A 22,825-nucleotide genomic window follows, 5' to 3' on the forward strand; every position below is an offset into this window, starting at 1 on the left:
AGCCTCTTCACTACATGGAAAAACAAGAAAAAAGCTACTATATACTTTTTTGATAGAAAAGGAGGTACTCTGTAGAAAACTCCAAAGTGGCTAAGAAATCTGATTATATGTATCATTTGCCAATATTTCCTAATAATATCTATCATTGATAGACTTGGATAATTACTCTCATTTTTGACATGGTATTTTTTAGATGAGTTCATAAAGTCAAAGTGACATGAGTCTTACCCATTTGAATCTCTCATAATGCCACACAAAAATCTGCAAGTATCTGAAATGCCTATCTACATTATATATAGGATGGACAGAGTGGGATAATAACTTTTAAATTTTCCCTCTAAGAAGTCAAAGGGAAAAATAAATTCACAAGCATAGAAAATGTAAATTCTCTTTCTTGAAAGAAACAAGGATAGGGGGAGGGAAAAAGATGAAAAAAGAACAAAGAAGAGGGAAAGAAAAAAACAGTTGATAAGGAAGAACTCAAGACTCTCTTTTACCTATGGTAAAGGTACCTTCTACTTAATCCCTAAAATTAAGATGAATTCATTTTTTAAAAAATTAAGTTTTTTTTCAGAAATAAGTTTAATTAAAATCGGTTTATAATTTTTCAAGTACTTGTTATTTCAGGTAGGACCTTCTTCTTAGTCTTCAAATTTTAAAGTGAGATTTGAAAAAATATTCATTTGAAATCATGTGCCTTATTTCCTTATGATTTTTGGTAAGTTCTGCACATTTCAGTATCAGCATATTAATATTTCTCTTCCATCATATTTCAAATTTGTTACCCATTCGAGTTCATTCTTCATCACCCACAGAATCATTAAAATTCTCAATTGTTTCTGTACCATAAATACTTACATTGTCATCCTGTTCCTCATCACTGTCATAATCACTCACAACAGGTTTAGCTTTTCCTCTGCTCTGCCTCTTCTTGCCTTTTCCTTTGTCCCGGCCTTTCTCATCTTTTTTATTAAGCTTGATTTTCACTTTCACAGATTTTGCTAGAAGTAAAAAAAACTCATTAAGTCCCAGGAAAAGCTTCACTTCTCCCCAGTAATCAAAGATGTCTGAATACACAGTAAGAGGAAGCATGCGGTAGTGAAATGAACAACCAAGATGGGAGGCAAAAGATCTGAGAACTTATTTTCATTCTGCCACCAGCTAGTAGAGTGATTGCATACAAGTTATTAACTTCCTTCTGCCTCAAAAAAACACATCTAAAACCACAGATAATGATCTTCTCCATTTAACCAGATAGCATGGTTTGGAAAAAAAAATAAATGTAGGCCAATTCCAACTTAGTCTGCAGTTCTTAAAATTAAAATCCAAAAATTAATTCCCAAAATTTGGTTATTATTGCAATGAAGTCTATTAATAATATCTCCACATAGAAGTCACTTTATCTAAGGAATTAATGTTTCAGCCTACATAAGCTATCTTAGCTAAAAATTACCATGCTAATCCCAATTATTTATTCTTTATTATTTTTATCAGCCAATCAAGGAGGCAGTTTAAGTTCACACAAAATACTCTTCTAGAAGATTTTCCACTCACTTTTTCCTATATTACTCATGTACTGATCTGGGGTTGGCCCCAGAATCAATGAGTTGGAAAGGCCACCTGCTTTGTCTTGGCCTAGACCCTAGGTTGCCTGAGTTCCCAGGAGCATTATTACTGTGATGAGAGGTTTGCTGGAACTCACTAAAACTTCCTCCCTTGTTAACTATTTCCCAAGGTCTTAGAGGAAAATCACTAATGAAGATTTTCTTGTATATATGATAGAGAAGAGAGGTGAAAGATGTCACAATGGAAATCCTTAGCCAGTCTTATGCAAATCTTCTATAGTTTTTGCTTTTTCTAACAAGGAAAATATCCTTTGGACTGGGAAGGATAAAACAAAACAGGTTAGCAGAGAGCTGAAATCCAGGGTAAATGAGATGGTAAGAGAGCATGTAGCTTCCATTAAACAAGATCATATCACCTAGCCTAGTGATCTAAATCACAGGCCACTGAAGAAACTGGCACATATGAGTACTCAGCTACAGTCAACAATATCTGGAAAAATATAGAGATTGGGATAAATGATATAGGAGATAAGATGAATAAATATTGTCCCAATTTTCAAAAAAGTAGAACCATACATATTATTAGCAAGATTGATTTTGATTCCTGACAAAAGTCCTTAACATATTCTCAAAGAGATGAACTATGACAATTTACAAAAGAAAACCAATTACTTTTTTTTTTTTTTTTTTTTTTTTTGAGGCAACTGGGTGGGGTTAAGTGACATGCCTAGGATCATACAGCTAATGAGTGTCAAGTGTTAAAGATCACATTTCAAATTTGAACTCAGGTCCAGCTGACTCCAAGACTGGTACTCTATCTACTGTGCCTTCTAGCTGCCCCTAAACCACTGAGTTCTAAGAACTAATGTGATTCACTGACAACAGTTCATTCCAGATTTTATACATATATATATATTTTTTTTTTCCTTTTTGACAGCATTACCAGACTAGATGAAGAAAATGCTGTAGACATTATATATAATTGGATTTTTACAAACATCTGTCAAAGTGTTTTTGATAGACTTCATGACTGATATAGAAAGATGTACACTAGAAAATATTAGGTAGATCTAGAACTGGTTGAACAACTAGATCCAAAGGGCAGCCATTAATGAGTTTCACTCTGGAGGGAGATGTTTAGTGGAATGTCTCTTTGTGCAACCAGTTTTAGTCTTGAGCTGTTTTAATAATCTTATCAATAATGAGGATAAAGGTTTAGCTGGCATGCATATCAAAAGAAAAGACAAAATAAATCTGAGGGGATCAATTGATATACTGTTTGACAAATTCTAGAAGAAGTATGTAGATATACTAAAAACAATAGACCTAATTTAATAAAAGGATTTAAAATTTAATGGGGACAAATGTAAAGTGCTGAATCCAGATTCAAAAACTCAATGGCAGAAGAAAGATAAGGAATGGTTATTTAATAGCTTAAATAAAAAAGACCTAGTAATTGAAGTGGATAGCAACATAAACCAACATTTTGATATGGAAGAGGTAATATCTATCTACATTGCAACGAGTCATAGTTCCCATAGTCATAGTCCCAGTCAACTCCAATCCTTTAGACTACATCTGCATTAAGTCCTGTATATCACATGTCAAGATCACTGACAAAATGCAGGCAAATATAAAGGTTACCAGGAACCTGAGGAAACTGAAGATTACAGCAAAAAAAGGATTCATTGAAGGAAACGACTAAGATTAAACAGAATAAGACCTGAGCTCAAGGCAGGTAGCATGATAGCTGTCTTCATACACCTGAAGGGCTCTCACATGGAGTAAGGTTGAGACATGTTCAAAGAGTAGAACTACAATGATGACAAGAAGATGAGGCAGATTTCAGCTGAATCTAAAGAAAAATTTTCTTTCTCTGACATAAGGATGACAAAGATGACAATAGAAGAAAATTAAACTTGAAGGACTGGTAGAAAAGACATATATTATGGGCTTACTGATTGAACTGTAAATTGTTTCAAACAGTATGAAACAAAATTATTGGGGGGAAAATCCAAAAGTGGTCATGTCCTTTGACTCAGTGATATATCCAGGATATATAGGCATATATCCTAAACGGATCAAGGCCAGAGACAAAGGATTTGTGAGTAAAGGAATGTTTATGGCAGCATATTTATAATATCATAAGATAGAAAAATAGATGTTCATTAATTTGGAAGTAGTTGAAGAAATTGTTATATATGGATTAACAGATAAATATGAATTCAAAGAAACATGGCAAACTTTGCATGAATCAATTCACAATAAAGCAAACAGAATTATGAGAAGAAATTACACAATAACAACAAAAATAGAGGAAAATAATTTCCAAAGACCTCAAAACACTGATCAAAGTAGTTAAAGACAGGGGCTTTATGAGACTAATAATAAAACATACTTTCCAGCTCTTATAATAGAAGTAACAGACAAGTGAATGAGATATGTATTCTCAGACATGCTCAATGTGTTCATTTGTTTTTCCAGACTGTACTTACTTGTTACAGGGAGAGCATCTTCTTAGGTGGGAAAGGTTAAGTTAATTAGTGATAATCAAAGCAAAAAGCATCAAAAAAAACTTTTAAAAACTGCACAGAGATCAACAAAATGTACAGTAGAGTTACTTTAAACATAAATATATAATAAATATATATCCTTCATATATAAAATACATGATAAAATAAATATAAAAATATTCACACTTCCTTATGTAAAATTTCTTTGGCTATTTGAATGCTTATGTTTGAATAAATAATTTACTAAGCACTTACTATATGCAAGACAGTCTCTACTCTGAAGAAGCTCACCTTCTAATGGGAGTAACAACATATAGGGATATCAGCTGCAAGTCAGAGAGAAGTGTGACAGAGTCCTTAGATGCAACGGCAAAAAAAAAAAAAAAAGGCAATGCTTTTTTGAATGTCATTTCCATTGATAAAAACATATTTTCTGGTGTTGAATATATGACTGTGCTAATGAGAACTTTCTTTATGGAAAATGACTTTTTTTTCTGGGTCTTCAGTAATCACAGCCTTAACAGTTTCAAGTCTACATTTCTATAGGAATTTCTTCTTAGAATGGTGGCTAACGACCTTGAACTGAAGATACTGCCATTTTGGGGATTCTAGTTCTATGGATCAAAATATGAGGGGAGGCCATAGGTCAAGGTGGTAATGATAGCTTGACTTGCCTATAACAAGCTCCCTCCTTTCTCTCCCTTGAGATGCTTCACAACCTCAGATAAGATGCTTGTTTTATGATAGGTAGATAATTATTGTTAGTGAGGACAGTTGGCCTCTTCTTCATAGGAATTGCTTTCCATGGATGATGGGTGTGAGAGTTGAGTTAAAAGCAGCACCATCCCAGCTCTTTTGTCATATCTGTCTATTGGTTGCAGGCAATGGTTACTGCTGGCAGTGATAAGGAAGGTGGGCCCCTCTCCATATTGTTACATTCACAAGAAAAAGGAAAATTAAAAAAAAAAAAACAATAACAATAACCCCCTCAACCAATTAAGACTTATCAAAAAGGGACATGACAGTGGTGATAGCTCCCTCAATGGATGTATAAAAGAGAAGGATAGATGGCTACTTTGAACATAGTAGAAAGGATTCTTGTTGAGGTTGAATTAAACTAGACAAATTGTGAGATCCCTGTTAAGTCTGAGGTCCTTTTATTTTGCCCACAGGCAAAAGTCATTGCTGCATCAATAAAAGAACCATGGGAGAGGAACTATTTGATACTTGAATTTATGATTAATATTAGGGTCTAATTCTAATTCATATGCCATCATAAAATGGAGGAAGAGAAGAGTTGGTTATAAAGGACACTAGGAGCTTCCTTATAGAATTGATCTTCACTTCTGAAGATAAAACACTGATTAAATTCATCTGGAAATCAGGGTTGATGATTTTTATAAATCATGATAAAATAATATTGAATCATATAGCTAAAAAGAATCTTAGAAATCAGCTAATCCAAGCTCATTTTACAGATGAGAAAATGTACTTAGAAGCTAAATGATCTGTTCAGAAGTACACTGATCTCTAATAGCATGGTAAGGAGAGATAATTATAAGATAATATAAAATCTCTTGCTTAAGAGTCTAAGTAATGAGGTTTATAACATATTTAATAAATTTTTCTGGAAACAGCATGTGTTATTTTGATAGAGACAGTAGAGTATTTATGGGTATATTTCAAAAAGAGAAAGGCAGTACTAAGCTGCAACTGAACTGAATCTTATAACAAAAGTTAAAATGAAATCAATTAGCAGGGGAATACAATTTTTTCAAGTATACAAAAGTGATTTTTATATAATGTCTGACAATAAATGGGCCCTTTTGTAGAAAAGTACAATCAAGTTTAAGACTGAAAGGATAGGTAATTAAAATCCATAAAACAACACAATAAGATCCATTTGTACGTGGATAAAGTAAATGTAGACTGCTATGTGGAAGAGATATTGGATTAATTTTCTTGAAAGATATTGCTGAAAGGAATATTTAGATTTAATGTATATGAATTCACTTTACTATCAACTCTGTCCAAAATGAAGTAGGCTGCTGGAAGAGATAGGGGATTCATCCTCTCCCAACTGCATGACCCACTTGGGGTCAAGTATGCATTGGACTAGATGGCCTCTGATGTACTTTCCAAATCAGAGATTCTGTAATTCAAAGATATTTATTAAATTCTAGACTGTCAGAACTAGAAGGTGGGCTTAAAATGGAAAGAAGTAAAATTAGGATGAATGAAAGCAATACTACTTTATTCGGCATACAGTAAATTTCTTAACATGTATTAAAATTTAGTTAAATTAGTATATGGTTTGTGTGATTGCCTCATTACTATTCTAAGTTTCTAAGAGTGGAAGCTTTGGAAAGTCCTATACCAATATGGAAAGACTTGAAGTATTATGGACTATATGATTACCAATCAACTAAGAGATATTCTTTACCAGGTGACCTACAGCAGGAAACAATTGAAAGCCACAACAACTCTCAAAGAGTAAGTCTGAGAAAAGGTGTAATTTGCATCAAGGAATGCAATATTCACAATGAGAAATTCATCTGTCCTTCCATTATTCCCCTATATGAGGGCTCTATAATGGAGGTTATATTTAGAGTGTATCTTTAACTTGTGGGGTTGACATTAGGAAAGACAACCATGTTCTTTTACAAAACATATCTTGATGGCTGGACAGTGGGTCTTGACCCACCACAGGATTCTTACCCTCATGTTCTTAAGCCTGGATGGAGGATATTAAGATGAAGGGCAAACTCAATAAAAACTATATATATTCTACAAGTTTTCAAAGGCTCTTCACAAAACTCTGAAATAACCTAAGGAAGGGTAAAGCAGCAAAGAAATGGTAAATTTGGATTATTCAGATTACCCTCAGATTCTGATTCATCCTCATCTTCCTCTTCTTCTTCATCATTGCTTTCATCTTCACTATCTTCTTCTTTGGCAATTTTCTGCCGTGCACTCTTAAACACTGACTGTAGAACAATGGAGTCCTCATAGATCTACAGAATAAGAATGTATCTATTAGAGTTTCAAGTTACTTAAATAAAAATAATTCAGACTTTTTTCCCATAGAAAGAATGACATATGAATCCTAAGAAATGACAATATTGGTTATTAATATCTCAAAGAAAACTATCTTAAACACTGTCTGCAGGATATGGGGTAGGGAACATCCAATTCAAATGACCTACAAGATATAAGGGAAAGTTGCAAGGAAGTATTTTCTGTTTTCTTGGTAATAAAAATATATTCATTGAACTAACTTGTTTTGATAAGTTCTGTCAAATATAGTTAACTCCTTATAGGAAGTATTACTTTTTTAAAAAGCTACCTATATAACAAAACCAAGGTAATATACTAATAATTGTTAGCACTAATAACTATTCTAATACTGATTAAATCAATAAACATATTTATTGAACACTGTGCACAAAACTATATAGACATCTTGAGAGATAAAAACAATGAAGGAAACAATGGTTACAAATATTATATCATTTGATCCTTAATAATAAAGAACCTACACTGTCAGTAAATGTCTGGGGCTACATACAAATTCAGGTCTTCTTAACTCCAGGTTAGCACTCTCTATACAGAAAGTCATCTAGTTGCCTAGGTAGTATGAAAAGGCCCTTAAAAGTTTGTGATCTCCTTATTGAGACAAAACAGGTCATAGGAGAAAAGGCAGTGAAGTAGAACAAAAAGATTTAGGTTCAAAATCCAGCTCTGGAACCAATTTAGTAGAATGTTAAGAGAAAGTCATTGAAGTTCTCTAAACCTCAGTTTCTTTATTGATAAAATGGAAATAATCATCTTTGCAATGTCTACCTCACAAGGTGGCAGTGAGGAATAAATATACCTTTCTAAGGTTCCCCAAGACTTTTGTGTAAGGATTACTGTTGTTACAAAACAAGGCAGAGTCCTTTAAGTGTCATATTTCCCTAACAAACCTCAATGAACTCTTAAATTAATGGTAAAAGCGGGACGGGAGAGGGAGAGAAAGAAGGAGAGAGAGAGGGAGGGAGAGAGAGAGGGAGGGAGGGAGAGAGGGAGAGAAAGAGAGAGGGAGGGAGAGAGAGAGGGGGAGAGGGAGGGGGAGAGGGAGAGGGAGAGGGAGGGAGAGAGAGAGAGGGAGGGAGGGAGAGAGAGGGAGGAAGGGAGAGAGGGAGGAAGAGGGAGAGAGAGGGAGGAAGGGAGAGAGGGAAGGAGAGGGAGAGGGAGAGAGAAGGAGGGAGGGAGAGGGAGGGAGAGAGAGGGAAGGAGGGAGAGAGGGAGGAAGAGGGAGAGGAAGAGGGAGGGGGAGAGGGAGAGAGGGAGGGAGAGGGAGAGAGAGAGAGGGAGGGGGAGGGGGAGAGGGAGGGAGAGGGAGAGGGAGGGGGAGAGGGAGGGGGAGAGGGAAAGGGAGGGGGAGAGGGAGGGGGAAAGGGAGAGAGAGGAGATGAGACTAAGCCTACTATAACCAAAGGAGGTTTCACTGAAAAAATGAAACTTGAAGCTAGTCCTTGAAATCAAGGTAATTTTTGGATAGAAAGAATAAACTGCATCTAGAAGTCAGTGAACAGACTGACATGATTGAAGAATTTCAGAGTTGTTGTAAATAAGATTGGAATGTTATCCTCTAGAGTGCCTTCAATGGTAGGCAATAGAGCCTCGGCTTTATTCTGTAGACAATGGAGTGCCATCACAAATTTGCATAGTGGAGCAACAAAATAAAAGTGCACTCTAGGAGACCTGATTTGGAAAGGCATCCAAGGTCAACTGTAGAAGAGAGAAACTGGAGGCAGAATGATAGGTGAGGGACCTAAATCACATTTCATGCATGAGATGACAAACATCTGGGAAGACCTGGGACTTTTATGACACAATAAAGATTAATAAGAATTATGTGCAATACAAGAATCAGTAATCCTTATAAAAGGATTCTCAGTTGAGTCTTTTAAATTCTAGATTTTATCAAAGACTTATCTACAAAGTATCTTTGTAAGGAAGGGGGTTGTCTAATATCAATATTTTGGTCAGAAAAACAAATGGCCATACAGTTAACATTCTAGAAAGTAGAGTAAGCCTAAGAACCATTTTTCAGATTTCAAATGTTTTCTAACCAGTTGGTAAGGAAAAATGGAAAGGTAAATTAAACTGGCATATAAAAGATTCAGGAATTTAAGATGGCTTCTGTTGCATCAATTGGCAGAGGCCTTGAAATAGCATTTTTCAATCCCTATTTTTCAATATTGATTTTTTAAAGCCAACATGTATAGATTAGAAATAGTAACTCACATTTATGAAGCACTATGGTTAATGAGGCAAGTCAACGAGTATTTGTTGAGCTCCTACTATGTGTTATACTGAAACAAACAAAAAGCACCTTTTCCTAAATAATGAAGAAAGCTTATGATTGTTTTGAAATTTGACTTCCTCTGAAACTGCCCTCTCTGCAGTTGCTAGTGACTACTAAATCCAATGACTTTTTGTCAGTTTCCAAGCTTTACCTTGCTTCAACCTTGTGTTTTCTTTTCTCTTGACTTCTATAACACAAAGCTTCTCTTGGAGGTCCAGTCATTTCTTAGTTCCTGTTGAATTATCATCTACCCTCTAAGCTGTTATGTACCCCAATATCTTGTTTTGGGTCATCTTTCTACTTTCTCATAGTTTTTATTAAAATCTCTCCTTTCCTCCCTCCCTTCTTCCCTTCCTCCTTTCCTCCCTCTCTTTCTCCTTTTCTCTCTCTTCTTTTCTTCTTTCCTTCTATCCTTCTTTTCCTTCCCCCTCCCCCTCTTTCCCCTCTCTCCCATTCTACCTTTTACCTTCTATCTTTCCTTCCTTTTTCTCCCTTTCTCCTTTCTGTCTATCTCCCTATTCATTTGTCAGAAACACCATGTCTACAACATTCACTGACTAATGGGCATCTCCACCTAGATACTCTGTCAGCATCTCAAACTCTCAGTATTTCTAAATCCACTGTTCTCCAGACTTTCCTATTTTTGCCAAGAATAGGTTCTCTCATTAATTAATACAGGTTTGAAACTTGAGAGGCAGGCCTTATAGATATTTTCTTTTTCCTCAGCCAAGCCCTATCCATTCTGCATCTATAATGCTGGCCCAACAATTGCTCTCTGTTCTCCTACACAGTCACCATCATGGTGTTACAGCAATCTCTTTATCACATAAGTATTTCCAAAATGAAGATCATATGTTTCCATCTGTTCTACTCTGTTACCCGTGGAAACTTATTAAGGGAACTTCCTGATGGCAGTTTTGCTTAGATAATACATACACCACACACATATGTATATAAATGTGCATATATGTGAAAATAATACTGCTATCCTTCTATTTTTGATATTTGTATAGGAACTTCTGCTTTAATTAGCAAAGTCAGCTTATCAGTATCACACATGACAGACTGCTTGACAGAAAAGGTACCACATATACAGAAATAAACAGAATATCTAAAAATGCCCACTTTAAAAATATCCAGCATAATGGCAAAAACCAGAATGTTTGACCCTCTGTCAGAAGTTTAATAATGGAGTATAACTATATTTGAATAATCTTAAAAAACTGGGTTTAACGAGCAAAATATTTTATTTAAAAGAAGAGACATTGAAGCTTTAAAAAATGTAAGTGAACTGAATCCAACCTGTGATCCTTCCAAGTTGAATGTTTGAGCATTATGACAGAGTAGCATAACATCTTTCTCCAAATCACCAAGGCTCCGGTATTTATGATTACGGATTCTTTCCTAATATAATTTTTAGATAAAATGGAGAGGAGAGAAAATGTAAAATAAGTAACTCTGTTAACAACATATATAGCCGAATTCTCTCTGGATTCTGCAAGAATAACTCTCCTACAAATACAACTATAAATGAGGGAAGTGGAAATTAGAGTGAGAAAAGGAGGAAAGTTTTTGAAAGAAAATATAGTATAATATTATCTGAGGTCTCTGTACAAAGTTTACCATAAATGTATGCTATAGGGATTCTCAAAGCTATGCAATGACATGGTCTAGAAAGACTGAGATAAGTATCAATTATAGACCATCTCTCCTCTCTGCACCCCAAATCTCACCTACATTACTTCATTTAATTTGTAAACCTTTTTCAATTTCTACATTTATTTTTTAAAATAAATACCTACCTTTATTTTTTTGAAATCCACTGGCTTTCTAATTAATTCATAATATTCTGGTAATTCTTTCCTTGATGGAAGTTGAATGAAGACTTCACTTAGCTGTCGCCCTGAACTGAAAAAAACACATCGAGGAACATTGAGGAAGGGATTTTTTTTAATAATAAATGTCAATAAAACAAAATATACAGAGACTATGCATTGCAAAATGCACAAGAATATGGAGCTCCTTACAGCCCTATTAGTCAATATACTCTGCTTATTTATTATAGATTGCCTTTACCATAAAGAATAGGTGACAAAAATTTATGTAAGTATGTATACATATATATAATTCAATTCTGTCCCCTTTTCAAAGAATGCTCATGTTACAAACCACAAACATCTTGTATTAATATCCAGAGGAAATTGTGCCACATTTGCCTAAATACATTTCTATGTACAAAGGACAGTTTATATATTTTTTAAAAGGAAATTATTTTGAAAGTGAAAATAGCTCATATTTCTGAGAAGTATATTTAAAACTCTTTTGAAGACACAGATATATATTTTCAAGTGCATTTTAAGAGTGCAAAAATGCCTGAAATTTATTAATTTGTAAAACAGACTCAAAATTCTGAAGAATTTTTCCATCAGAAATTTAGCTTAAATAACAAATAAATACTAATATCATTTAATACTGGAGCTTATTCATATATATAGCTAAATAAAGATATTCATCATTTAGCTGTATGACCTGGAAGGCTTAGATCATTCTCAGTTTGTGAAAAAAATAGAATCATTTTAAATTCTTCTTAGAATGATACCATCGCTACTCCCTTTGTGTAGCCAAAGATATCACAAAATAATACAAACTGTTTCTCTCAAAATTCTAAAAATCTATTCTTTGGGGGAGGGCTACTAGAATTTTAGAAGTAACAGGCATGAATGACAATATGCTGTTTTAATCCATATTCCCAGTTGAATAATTAAAAAATAATCATAATGACAGTTATCATAAAAAACATGCGCAGTAACTTAAGTGGTTGCCTAGCAACCAAAAGGAAAAATGCTGAAGTGCAAAAGGGGCCTGCATAAATTAATAGAAATGTCTCTGTCAGAGGGATGAGTGAAGTTCCTGCAGCACTAGGTCACCTTTTTAAAAAATGCATATATGCAGTTCATGAATACTCAAATAGAGTCAAGAACCCTGGAGAGAGAGGACTACTGTTGCCTAGGGAAATGAACTTTTACTCAAGAATCACAAAGTGTTTAATTAGACTATTTTAGCAGGAAGCCAGTGCTTTATCTCACCCAACTGAGAAGTACACACATGTGTTCCTCTATAAATTTCATCTCATAGGTCATATTAGAAATATGACTTATTAATAACTGAAATAAAGAATTATAATTTCTGCTCTCACCATTATACATTTAAAACTGTTTATTTTCTCTACATGGAAAATCTGAAAGAAAACTGAAAAATATACACAGATTTTAGATCTTTTCTTCTGCCTACTCCCCATTTTTTTGAAATGACTTCTTGGCAACCAATTATAATCAGTCCAAAAGGGTGGAGATCTTTATAATTTTAGATGAAGTATTACATCTTCCTGGTGTGATCTTTTACTTTGCCAATAGATGGTGTCATTTTTCTATTGATGAATTACAAGTGCATCCTTTATATCAAAATCTATAACTGGTATACTAAATTTGGATTGAACAATAGCATAATTCTGACAGATTTTGCTGAAGATTTCTAATAATAGAACAGGCATGCAGAATCTTAGACTGAGCAGTCCTATTATTTACCTAGTACTGAGTGGATCTAGATTACAAAAATAGCCCTATTCTATCCCAATTTATCAATTAGGAATAATAAATTAAAAAATGAATGATTTATTATTAGAAAGGAGGGGTTAAAGTATAATGAATAAATATATTTAGTTTTATAGATGAAAACTTATTGATGTTACCCCTTTAACTGAATTTTCCATTCTATTTTTTGATAATAGGAAGAATTGGCATGAAAATATGTGGGGGGAAATGAATTTCATAGGAAGCTTTGTGTTGTTATTTTGGGGGGGTTGCATTATAATATGGAGGATGATGAATTTCATTGGAAGCATTTCCCCCTTAGAATTTGCATTATAATGTGGGGGACAATTAATTTCACAGGAAGCTTGTTTTTGCAAAACGTGTGTGTGTATGCGTGAGACAGAAGATGTGTGTGTGTGTGAGAGAGAGAGAGACAGAGAGAGAGACAGAGAGAGAGAGAGAGAGAGAGACAGAGAGAGAGAGAGAGAGACAGAGAGAGAGAGAGAGAGACAGAGAGAGAGAGAGAGAGAGAGACAGAGAGAGAGAGAGAGAGAGAGAGACAGAGAGAGAGAGAGAGAGAGAGAGAGAGAGAGAGAGAGAGAGAGAGCGAGAGCGCATGAATGTGGGGGGGAAGGGAGAAAGGGAGAGAGGCAGAGAAAAGAAGACCTTGAATTCTGGAATACAGATCAATTTATTGCTATCTATCACAACATTCAATGATTAATTCAACAAATATTTTGGACATCTACTACACGCTGCTGTAAGAAATGTTGTTTCATTCCATACATCATGTTTGGAGAAAAATTAAACAAGTCTTCCCTTCAAAGAGCTGAGGAGTATGAGTGTGTGTGTGTGTGTGTGTGTGTGTGTGTGTGTGTGTGTGTGTGTTTTGCAGGAGAATTTTGTGTAGGTATGGGTGTGTTGTGAAGGAGCAGGGAGAAGACAATGAGAAGTATATAATTATGGCTGTTGTCCTTCATTCTTGAAGATGGCCAAAATGATATCACTATGGTCAGTCATTGTATGGTGTTGTTTGCCTGGCTGGTCAGACCAATATGAGCTCAGAAAACCACAGGTTGGGCACAATTAGTCCCTGTGAACATGTGGGATAGCATCTATTATGCAAGACAGAAGCGCCAGAGAAGTTATACAAATAAAATACTATGAAAATTCCAAGAAAGACTTTATAACTTGGCTTAATCTATCTAGTCATCTATTCTCTTCCCTATTTTCCTCCATTACCCACTCAATGGAATGATTTGGTGATATCAGTGTCTTCTGCACACACCATCTATTCTTTGTAGTTTCTTGCTTTTGCTCATATTAATATTCTCCCTCTATAATGCTCTCTGTTCTTCTTCTCATCTGTTGAAATCTTCATCTTTCCAAGGCTAACTCAAATACTAATTCCTCACTTCTCTGAACTTCTAGCCATTACAATAAGCATATCAGCTCCCTGAGTGGGTTGCATTTTTGTTTTTTTCTTTCTAAGCAGATACATTTCACCAAGGAAGGAAGCACGTCTCCCATTAAACCTAGAAAAATGTTAAGAACATAGTGGACCTCCTTTTGTTTTTGTCTGCTTGCAATTTTGATTTCCTTCTCAGGTTATTTTTACTTTATTTCTAAGTCTGATTTTTCTTGTGCAGCAAAATAACTGTAGGAATATGTATACATATGTTATCTTTAACATATTCTTTAATATATTTAACATGTATTGGTCTACTTGCCATCTAGGGGAGAGGGTGAGGGAAAGGAGGGGAAAAGTTGAAACAAAAGTTTTTGCAAGGGTCAATGCTGAAAAATTACCCATGCATATCTCTTGTAAATAAAAAGCTATAATAATTATTTTTAAATTAAAAAAAAAAGAACATAATGGACACTCTCAATAAATAATTAATTGGCTTTCATTTTTTTTCTTTACCTATAATTTGGAAAAGCAATGCTTTTACTAGTCTGTAAATAGAAACCTAGTAAAGTTTGGGGTTCTCAGCTTTTCTTCTAACTTAAACTAAATAAAAGTATTCAAATATAAACTTTGCAAATATTAGAGTTTTTTTTCTAGTACCAGAAAAAAATTTTTAAAATGTCAAATAATTTACTATTTGTGTACATTTATATATAAAAGGTATTCTGTTTCTTTCAAAAGCATTAGGCTGACCTCAGGATTTTGTGTTTTTCTTTTTCCCATTATGTCATTTGACTTGATTGTTATATCTGAGAATTAAGTGCTGTACTTAGGAAATAAGTACAGGTTATCTTCCTCACTTGTACTTCTTTCCACGATTAAAAAAAAAAAAAAAAAAAAAAAGAATACTGAAGAGCAACTTCTAGTGATAACAATTAATTCTAATCTAAATAATTACAATTACATATTCCTGTAATAGAAGTGTTTTGCAACCCATAAGGATAATATAAGGTGATAAGAATTCTAAGTATAAATTTAGAAAGGCACTGGGACATGGTTTAAAGAACACCAGATTTAGGAGCTAAGAGCTAAAGTACAAATCATCTATGAAATCTCTCCATGACCTTCATTTCTTTGGGCTTTGTTGTTTGTTGCAGCTATAAAATGAAAATAGTTGTATTAATGAAGAAAACAAACAAACAAAATAAACGCTGATCAAATAGGTCAGAAAAGATCCCCATTTTTATTCTGTAACACTAAATTGTACAAGGAAACACAATGAAATCCACTTCAAGCTATGTGTAGATCTTATCAGAAAGCAAAGTGCTCCAAATTCCTTTATGATTTGCTTAAAGGAACAACGAAAAAGTAATCACTTTACAAAGTCCCACTCTGATGCCATATCCTGGTTCGGAAGGCCATCTTGAATTCTTAAAAGATCATGCCAATAGAGAAACACTATGGTAGATACCATTCTGAAAAAGCTTCAACCATGGCTCTAGTAAGAGAAAAATGTCCATTTTCCAAGAGCCATCTAGCTATGAAGAGGCTTCCACTTGAGTTACTTGACCAAGAAAATCCATGAAAAAAAGAAAAAAAGATAAAATGGCCCTTCATCTCATGTGACTAGCTTCTTTCCATTTCTATGGTGATGATAACAGAGTACTTCAACCTAACAGTTTCTAGACTACATAAATAGTAATTTAATTTACTAATTCTCTAAGTGTGATATCCTTGTCTAATAGAAAGTGAACCACTAAAGGAACTAAATTTAATTAACCTAGACCTTTTTTTTTTTTTCCCCTATAAATGAAACCCAAATAGGGGCAGCTAGGTGACACAGTGGATAGAGCACCAGCCCTGAAATCAGGAGGATGAGTTCAAAACTGACCTCAGACACTTAATACTTCCTAACTGCATGACCCTGGGCAATTGCCCCTCCCAATTGCCTCAGGAAAGGAAGGAAGGAAGGAAGGAAGGAAGGAAGGAAGGAAGGAAGGAAGGAAGGAAGGAAGGAAGGAAGGAAGGAAGGAAGAAAGAAAGGAAGGAAGGAAGGAAGGAAGGAAGGAAGGAAGGAAGGAAGGAAGGAAGGAAGGAAGGAAGGAAGGAAGGAAGGAAGGGAGGAAGGGAGGAGGGACGGAAGAAAGATCAAAATACAAAAGGAAGATGCAGTTATATAGGACAGTTCACAGTTTTTCCTTGATGCGGCAAATAATGTGTTTTTTAAAATTATTAACCCACTTTTTCCTCTAAAACCCATCCCCTCTTGAAACATTCCTATTTCTCTTAAAGGAGCCATCATTATCCAGTTTCTCAGGTTTATAATCCCAGCATCATCCTGACTCCTTATTCTCCTTTACCCTATATATCTAATTGACCTTCAAATCCTGCTATTTCTATATCCACATTTCTCATATCTAAACTCTTCTCTGCTAACTCTGCTAACACCTTAGTTCAGGCCTTCACCCTTCCTAATCTTGATGATTATAATAGCCTCTGGATTAGTCTCACTGCCTCAAGGCTTTCACATCTCCCAGTCAATTCTATATCTTGCAGTCAAAGTAATTTCCTGCAAATTCAGATCTGCCCATGTGATACTCTCATTCAACCAAATCCTACATCTTCTTATAGCCTTTGGGACCTCCTAACTCTTGGGCTGGTGCTCTATCCACTATGTCATCATTATGTGGAGTAAGGTATGGTGAAGAATTTACAGATTAAGCACATATTGAACAGAGACTGCTAGCTAAGGTAAACCAGACCTATAGGCCCCAGTCATGTAAAGGCCTAGTCTGCAGTCCTTTGTCCAAAGAAGAAGAGGCTGTAAATCACCTTGTGGGTTGCATTCCACTGACCAAATGGGGGGGAGGGTGCAGACTTGTATGACCAATCACAACCTATGGAGGGTGGGATTTTGGAAGTTCTTTGTCTGAAATATATAAATATATATTATTTTACATATTTTATATTATATATAAATACATTTTCTCTCTCCTGCTGTGAATTTGGCTTACAGACCAGGATGGGGTCCTCTTCTTGAGATTCTAATAAATAATTCTGCTTTTCTATGCATGATCTCTGAGTAGTCATTTTTGGATAGGATTTTCTATCCCTCACACCATCTAGCTGCCCTATTGCTCTAAGATAAATTCTTTTGTAAAACCTGGTCCAAATTTATTTTGCCAGACTCAATGGAAACAATGTGCCCCTTCCACATTTTACAATCCAATCACACTGGTTTTCTCTCCTTTGTTGGAAACTATTTCCACTCAAATGAAAGAGTGTTCCAAATCACTATTGATCAGAGAAATGCAAATTAAGAAAACTCTGAGATACCACTACACACCTGTCAAATTGGCTAAGATGACAGGAAAAAATAATGATGAATGTTGGAGGGGATGCGAGAAAACTGCGACATTGATGCATTGTTGGGGGAGTTGTGAACAAATCCAACCATTCTGGAGAGCAATCTGGAATTACCTTCTGAATCCAATTCTCCCTGTGCAACTAGAGAACTGTTCAGTTCTGCACACATATATTGTATCTAGGATATACTATAACATATTTAACATGTATAAGACTGCCTGCCATCTAGGGGAAGGGGTGGAGGGAGGGAAGGGAAAAGTCAGAACAAAAGTGATTGCAAGGGATAGTGTTGGAAAAAATTACCCATTCATATGTGCTGTCAATAAAAAAATTATTAAAAAAAGAAAATAAAAATTAAATCTAGCATCTGATAGAGAAATAACAAATATACAACTAATTTTTTTTAATTAAAGCTTTTTAATTTTCAAAACATTTGAATGGATAATTTTTTAACATTTAACCCTTGCAAAACCTTGCATTCAAATTTTCCTCCCCCTTCTCCCACTTCCTTCTCTAAATGGCAAGTAATCCAATATATATTAAACATAGTTAAAAAATGCTAAATCCAATATATGAATACATATTCATACAATTATCTTGCTGCACAAGAAAAATCAAATCAAAAAGGAAAAAAGAGAAAGAAAATAAAATGCAAGCAAACAACAACAAAAAGAGTGAGAATGCTATTATAACTATGTTTTTCTAAAAAAGTATATGCATATGCATTCTGTCACTTTTATATTGGTCATTCTGGACTAATTGGCAAAGATCTAGATATTAAGAGAATTTTAGATTCTTTTAAAGATGATACCAGCTACCTAGCAAAGGACATATCTAAATAATAGATTTAGAAATTGTTGTGGCTTCTGAAGGGATATTAATGCCAACATCATCATTATAGCTTTAAGAACAGGTAATATAAAGTCACTGGAAGAATTCAGATATCTATTATTAAAGTATAAAGAACTTAAGAATTCTGATACTAAAATAAAGACAAAGACAGAAAATGGGGGAGAAGAAAATAAAGTTGTATTGAAAGCATCATACATTTGTGGCTGCTATATTTCACTAACTTTATCACATAATGTCTTAACATTAAAGCACATAAAAAAAGGTAGTCATGACTCAATATTAGAGAGTTCTAGAAGTATGTCTAAAAACAATGGTTTTAAATCTGCTTTGAAGTTTTAAGTGAAAATAGATTGCCTCCCTTCATCTTAGTCCTAAATTTGCCTTGTAAATTATCTTCCCATGTTCAGAAAATTTATTGCTTACTGGACAATTAGTAAATTAAATCCACTCCCTTAAAGCAATACTTGAGAGACTTAGGCTGTAAAGACATCGATAAGTTCAGAACAGTTTGCTTACACTTGATACCATATTAAATCTTCACAAATTAATAGCAACAGTAATACATAATATTTATGTAAGAGATGTAAAATTTACAAAACACTCCACAGTCATTTAGGATCTTTGGGATGTAGTTTACTAAGCTTCAGTTTTCCCTCTCAAAATACTGCAAATAGCACATAATGGTAATTTTCCAGTGTAAGGCAACAGTAGAATATGAAAAGAAGATATTTCATTTTAAAAAATTCTTCATTGTGGCCTTAATTCTGATGAACGACTAAGAGTGATATGGAAATTATGGGTGCCTTGTGATAAACTGAGTATGTCATCTTGGACCCAATGATAGTGGGACAGGGCAAACATTCTACAAAAGAGATTTCAAAAATATTTCTTAAAAAAATTTAAATTTAGTGCCAAAGTAAGAGGCTCTAATGAATGTAGCTTGATATAGGTGAGATATACTATAAGTGATTACATATGATTTTAATGTGTGGGGGGGGAAGTCAATACATCTATTGTAATGAGGTAGTAACTTTAAAAAAATCATATTTGTAATTTGACTCTCAGGGAACAGCACTTTTAAAACTTTTTTTGGCAAAGTGATGAAGACAATGGACCTCTCTAAGAATATCTTTAACTGTATAAAATAAAAAGCATAGGATTACAGATGAAATCAGCTATACTGAAATTGTTGGGGTAGCTAAGTGGCTCAGTGGATAGAGTACAAGTCCTAAAGTCAGGAAGATTCAATTCAAATCTGACCTCACACACTAAACATTTCCTAGCAGCAGCTATTGCCTCAATTATCTCAGCAAAAAATACAAGAAAGTGAGAGAGAGAGAGAGTGAAAGTGAGAGAGAGAGAGTGAAAGTGAGAGAGAGAGAGAGAGAGAGAGAGAGAGAGAGAGAGAGAGAGAGAGAGAGAGAGAGAGAGAGAAAGAGAGATTGTTATGAGGCCTTTAACAGAACCTGACTAGATGCTCATATTTAGCATGTGGGAGAAGACTGATACTCAGTAAAGGAGCCTCAGAAAAAAATGGGTAGATAGGTAAAGAAAGTCAAGGGAAAAAGAAAGAGTGTCCAGGAGGAAGGAGATATGCAGAAATGCCAAAGGCTGGAGTAAGTTTAAGTCAAATGACAGGGAAAGCACAGTGAATCTATAAATGAAGAGGTCATTGGTAAGCTTGGAGACAGCAAAAGTTTCAGTTAAGTGTTGGAGCCTGAAACTATATTTACAATAGATTAAGAAGATTGAGAGCTGAGAAAATTGAGATAAGACACTTTATTTAAGTTTTACTAGGAAAGAGAGAAAATATTTAGAAAGATGTGGTAAGTGAAGGTATTTCAAAGATAGAAGAGATCTGGGCATGGTTATAAGTGACAGGGAAATAGCTAGTGAATAAGAACATAAGTGAGAGAAAGGGAACACGTAGTTTAGGGGGAAAGATGGAAGGAAATGTGATCCAGAAAAAAAGTTTAGGAATTAGTTAGTCTAGGATGAAGGCATCCAATAGAAGAAAAGATAACACTTCCTTGTACTTGGAAATCAGATTAACATATAATTGGGAAATATTTAACAAAAGAAATAAAAAACACAATAAAACATAATGCTGCATTTTAAAACTAAGTCAATTTGGGGCTGCAGGGATCCTTAGCTACAGATTAGTAGTCCCTGATTTCAGTTTTAGTTTTACACCACAAGGAAAAGAGTCTGTTTTTATCAGGTACTGAAGCAATAGGGAGTGATGAAGAAAGATTAGGTTTTTGTTTTTTTAAATTAATTGAATGTGTACTGTGTGGAACAACAGGCTTGACAGAAACACATGTACAAAGAACCTGAAAATTTTCATTCACATAAGGGCAGCTATGTGATTCAACAAATAGACTGCTGGGCTAAGAGTCAGAAACTTTCATCTCCCTTACTTAGTTCAAATCTGGTTTCAGATACTTACTAGCTGTGTCACCCAGGACAAGTCCTTTAACCCTATTTGGCTCAGTTTCTCATTCATAAAATAAGAAAGAATTGACAAAACCACTTTAGTATCTCTGCCAACAAAACCCCAAATAGGATCATGAATAATCAGAGACAACTGAACAACATTAGGATATTACTAACTCTTTTTCCTTATCATTGCCATTCTGCATTTTCTAATCTCCCCTTCATTTCTAGAAAATTTTTCTGGTCTCTTATTCCAATTTAATAAGGGTAGGTTCAGGGTCCTAGGATCCAAAACTAGGAAACAAAGATTTTGGTAAATATTTAAAATTTGAGTAAACACAGAAAGACTTTAAAACCTTCCAACAAGCCAAACTCATGTTTAAAATTTTTAGAAAAAAATTAGAGATCTGTGCCTCTGAGAACAATTTCCTTCCTCTTTGAGATGAAAAGTGTGCAGTGTTACTTTAACCAGCAACAAGAGGAAAGAGGAAAAGATCCTTATGTGCAAAATTGTTTATAACAGATCCCTTTGTGATGGCAAAGAATTGAAAACTGAGAAAATACCTATCAGTTGAAGTATGGCTGAACAAGTTATGGGATAGGAATGTGATGCAACACTATTTTGCTATTAAAAATGATGAAGGAAAAATCTGGAAAAACTTGTATAAACTTATACAAAGTGCTGTGAACAGAAGCAATAAAACAATTTATACCGTAACAGAGCTATTGGAAAGATAATTAACTTTAAAGACTTAGTAACTTTGATCATCAACACAATGACCCACTATAGTTTCAAAGAATTTGTGATGAAATATGCTATTCACCTCTAGATTCAGAGCTGATGTGGGTTCTGAGCTCGGACTGCAGTTTGAAATATGTTTTATTTTCTTTCTTTATTTGTTTCCCCTTTTCTTTCTTTTTTCTTTCTTTTCTTTTTTTATTTTTTGGAACATAACTAATATGGAAATCTATTTTATATAACTATACACAGTTGTAGGGGGCTTTGATTTTCTTGACTTTTCAATGGGTGAGGGAGAGAAAGAATTTGGAACTGAAAATGAAACAAAACTGAATTTTTAAATAAAATGTGCAAGTATCCTTCACAAAGGCAAGGTGTACAAGGTATTCTATTCTTATATGATATGATATGATATATCTATCTTTGAAAAAGGTCAGGCTAAGGATATTCAGTCTATAGAATCACCACTGACAGGAGCAGAGTGCCAATTATTTTCACTTGACTTCATTAAATAATGTCTGGCACTTTTCTTAAATTTTTAAAAACATGTTCTTTTAAAAAGAAAAACTGAGCCAAATAAAAATATTCTCTTAAAAATCAGATATATGTTTCCTTATAAAACAAGTTTAATTCTAATAACTTAGATATCAGTGCAAGATGATAAAAGAAATAACTCTGCAACAAAAAATAACATGCAACATCCCTCACATATGGATTAAAATATGTGGAAACTCCTAATGGCCTCATTTAATACTTAGTAAAATTTAATGATTATCAAGAATTATAACGTTTAAAATAGTAGTAGTGATTGTAAACAGTTTCAAGTCACATAGGTAGGGAGAGTTACTATATAAGTGACAGTTTCTAAAGGTACAAAACGTTCAACTCCATGACAACTGCATTTCTCAGAATATTTTGCTTAAGATCAACCCCCAAAATAGGTGACATTCTATCTAATTAAAGTCTTCCTATTTTGAGTACCTCCTACTTGGGTACCAACTTG

The 22,825-nt window shown here is 34.3% G+C and overlaps 1 protein-coding gene across 10 annotated transcripts in view; it reads right to left on the reverse strand.

Annotated features, from left to right (window-relative positions):
• SMARCA2 (SWI/SNF related BAF chromatin remodeling complex subunit ATPase 2) overlaps nucleotides 1-22,825 on the reverse strand; it is a 221,731-nt gene that overhangs the window by 1,068 nt on the left and 197,838 nt on the right. For all 10 annotated transcript variants that reach the window (XM_074280637.1, XM_074280641.1, XM_074280645.1 and 7 more), the window contains 4 exons: nucleotides 11,234-11,339; nucleotides 10,734-10,835; nucleotides 6,960-7,092; nucleotides 859-1,001 (listed from right to left, as the gene is read on the reverse strand). In XM_074280637.1, the coding sequence (XP_074136738.1) occupies nucleotides 859-1,001; nucleotides 6,960-7,092; nucleotides 10,734-10,835; nucleotides 11,234-11,339 (484 nt within the window). The remainder of the gene's footprint in view (nucleotides 1-858; nucleotides 1,002-6,959; nucleotides 7,093-10,733; nucleotides 10,836-11,233; nucleotides 11,340-22,825) is intronic.

This window comes from Sminthopsis crassicaudata, chromosome 1, assembly GCF_048593235.1.
Source record: "Sminthopsis crassicaudata isolate SCR6 chromosome 1, ASM4859323v1, whole genome shotgun sequence".
NCBI classification, from domain to species: Eukaryota; Metazoa; Chordata; class Mammalia; order Dasyuromorphia; family Dasyuridae; genus Sminthopsis; species Sminthopsis crassicaudata.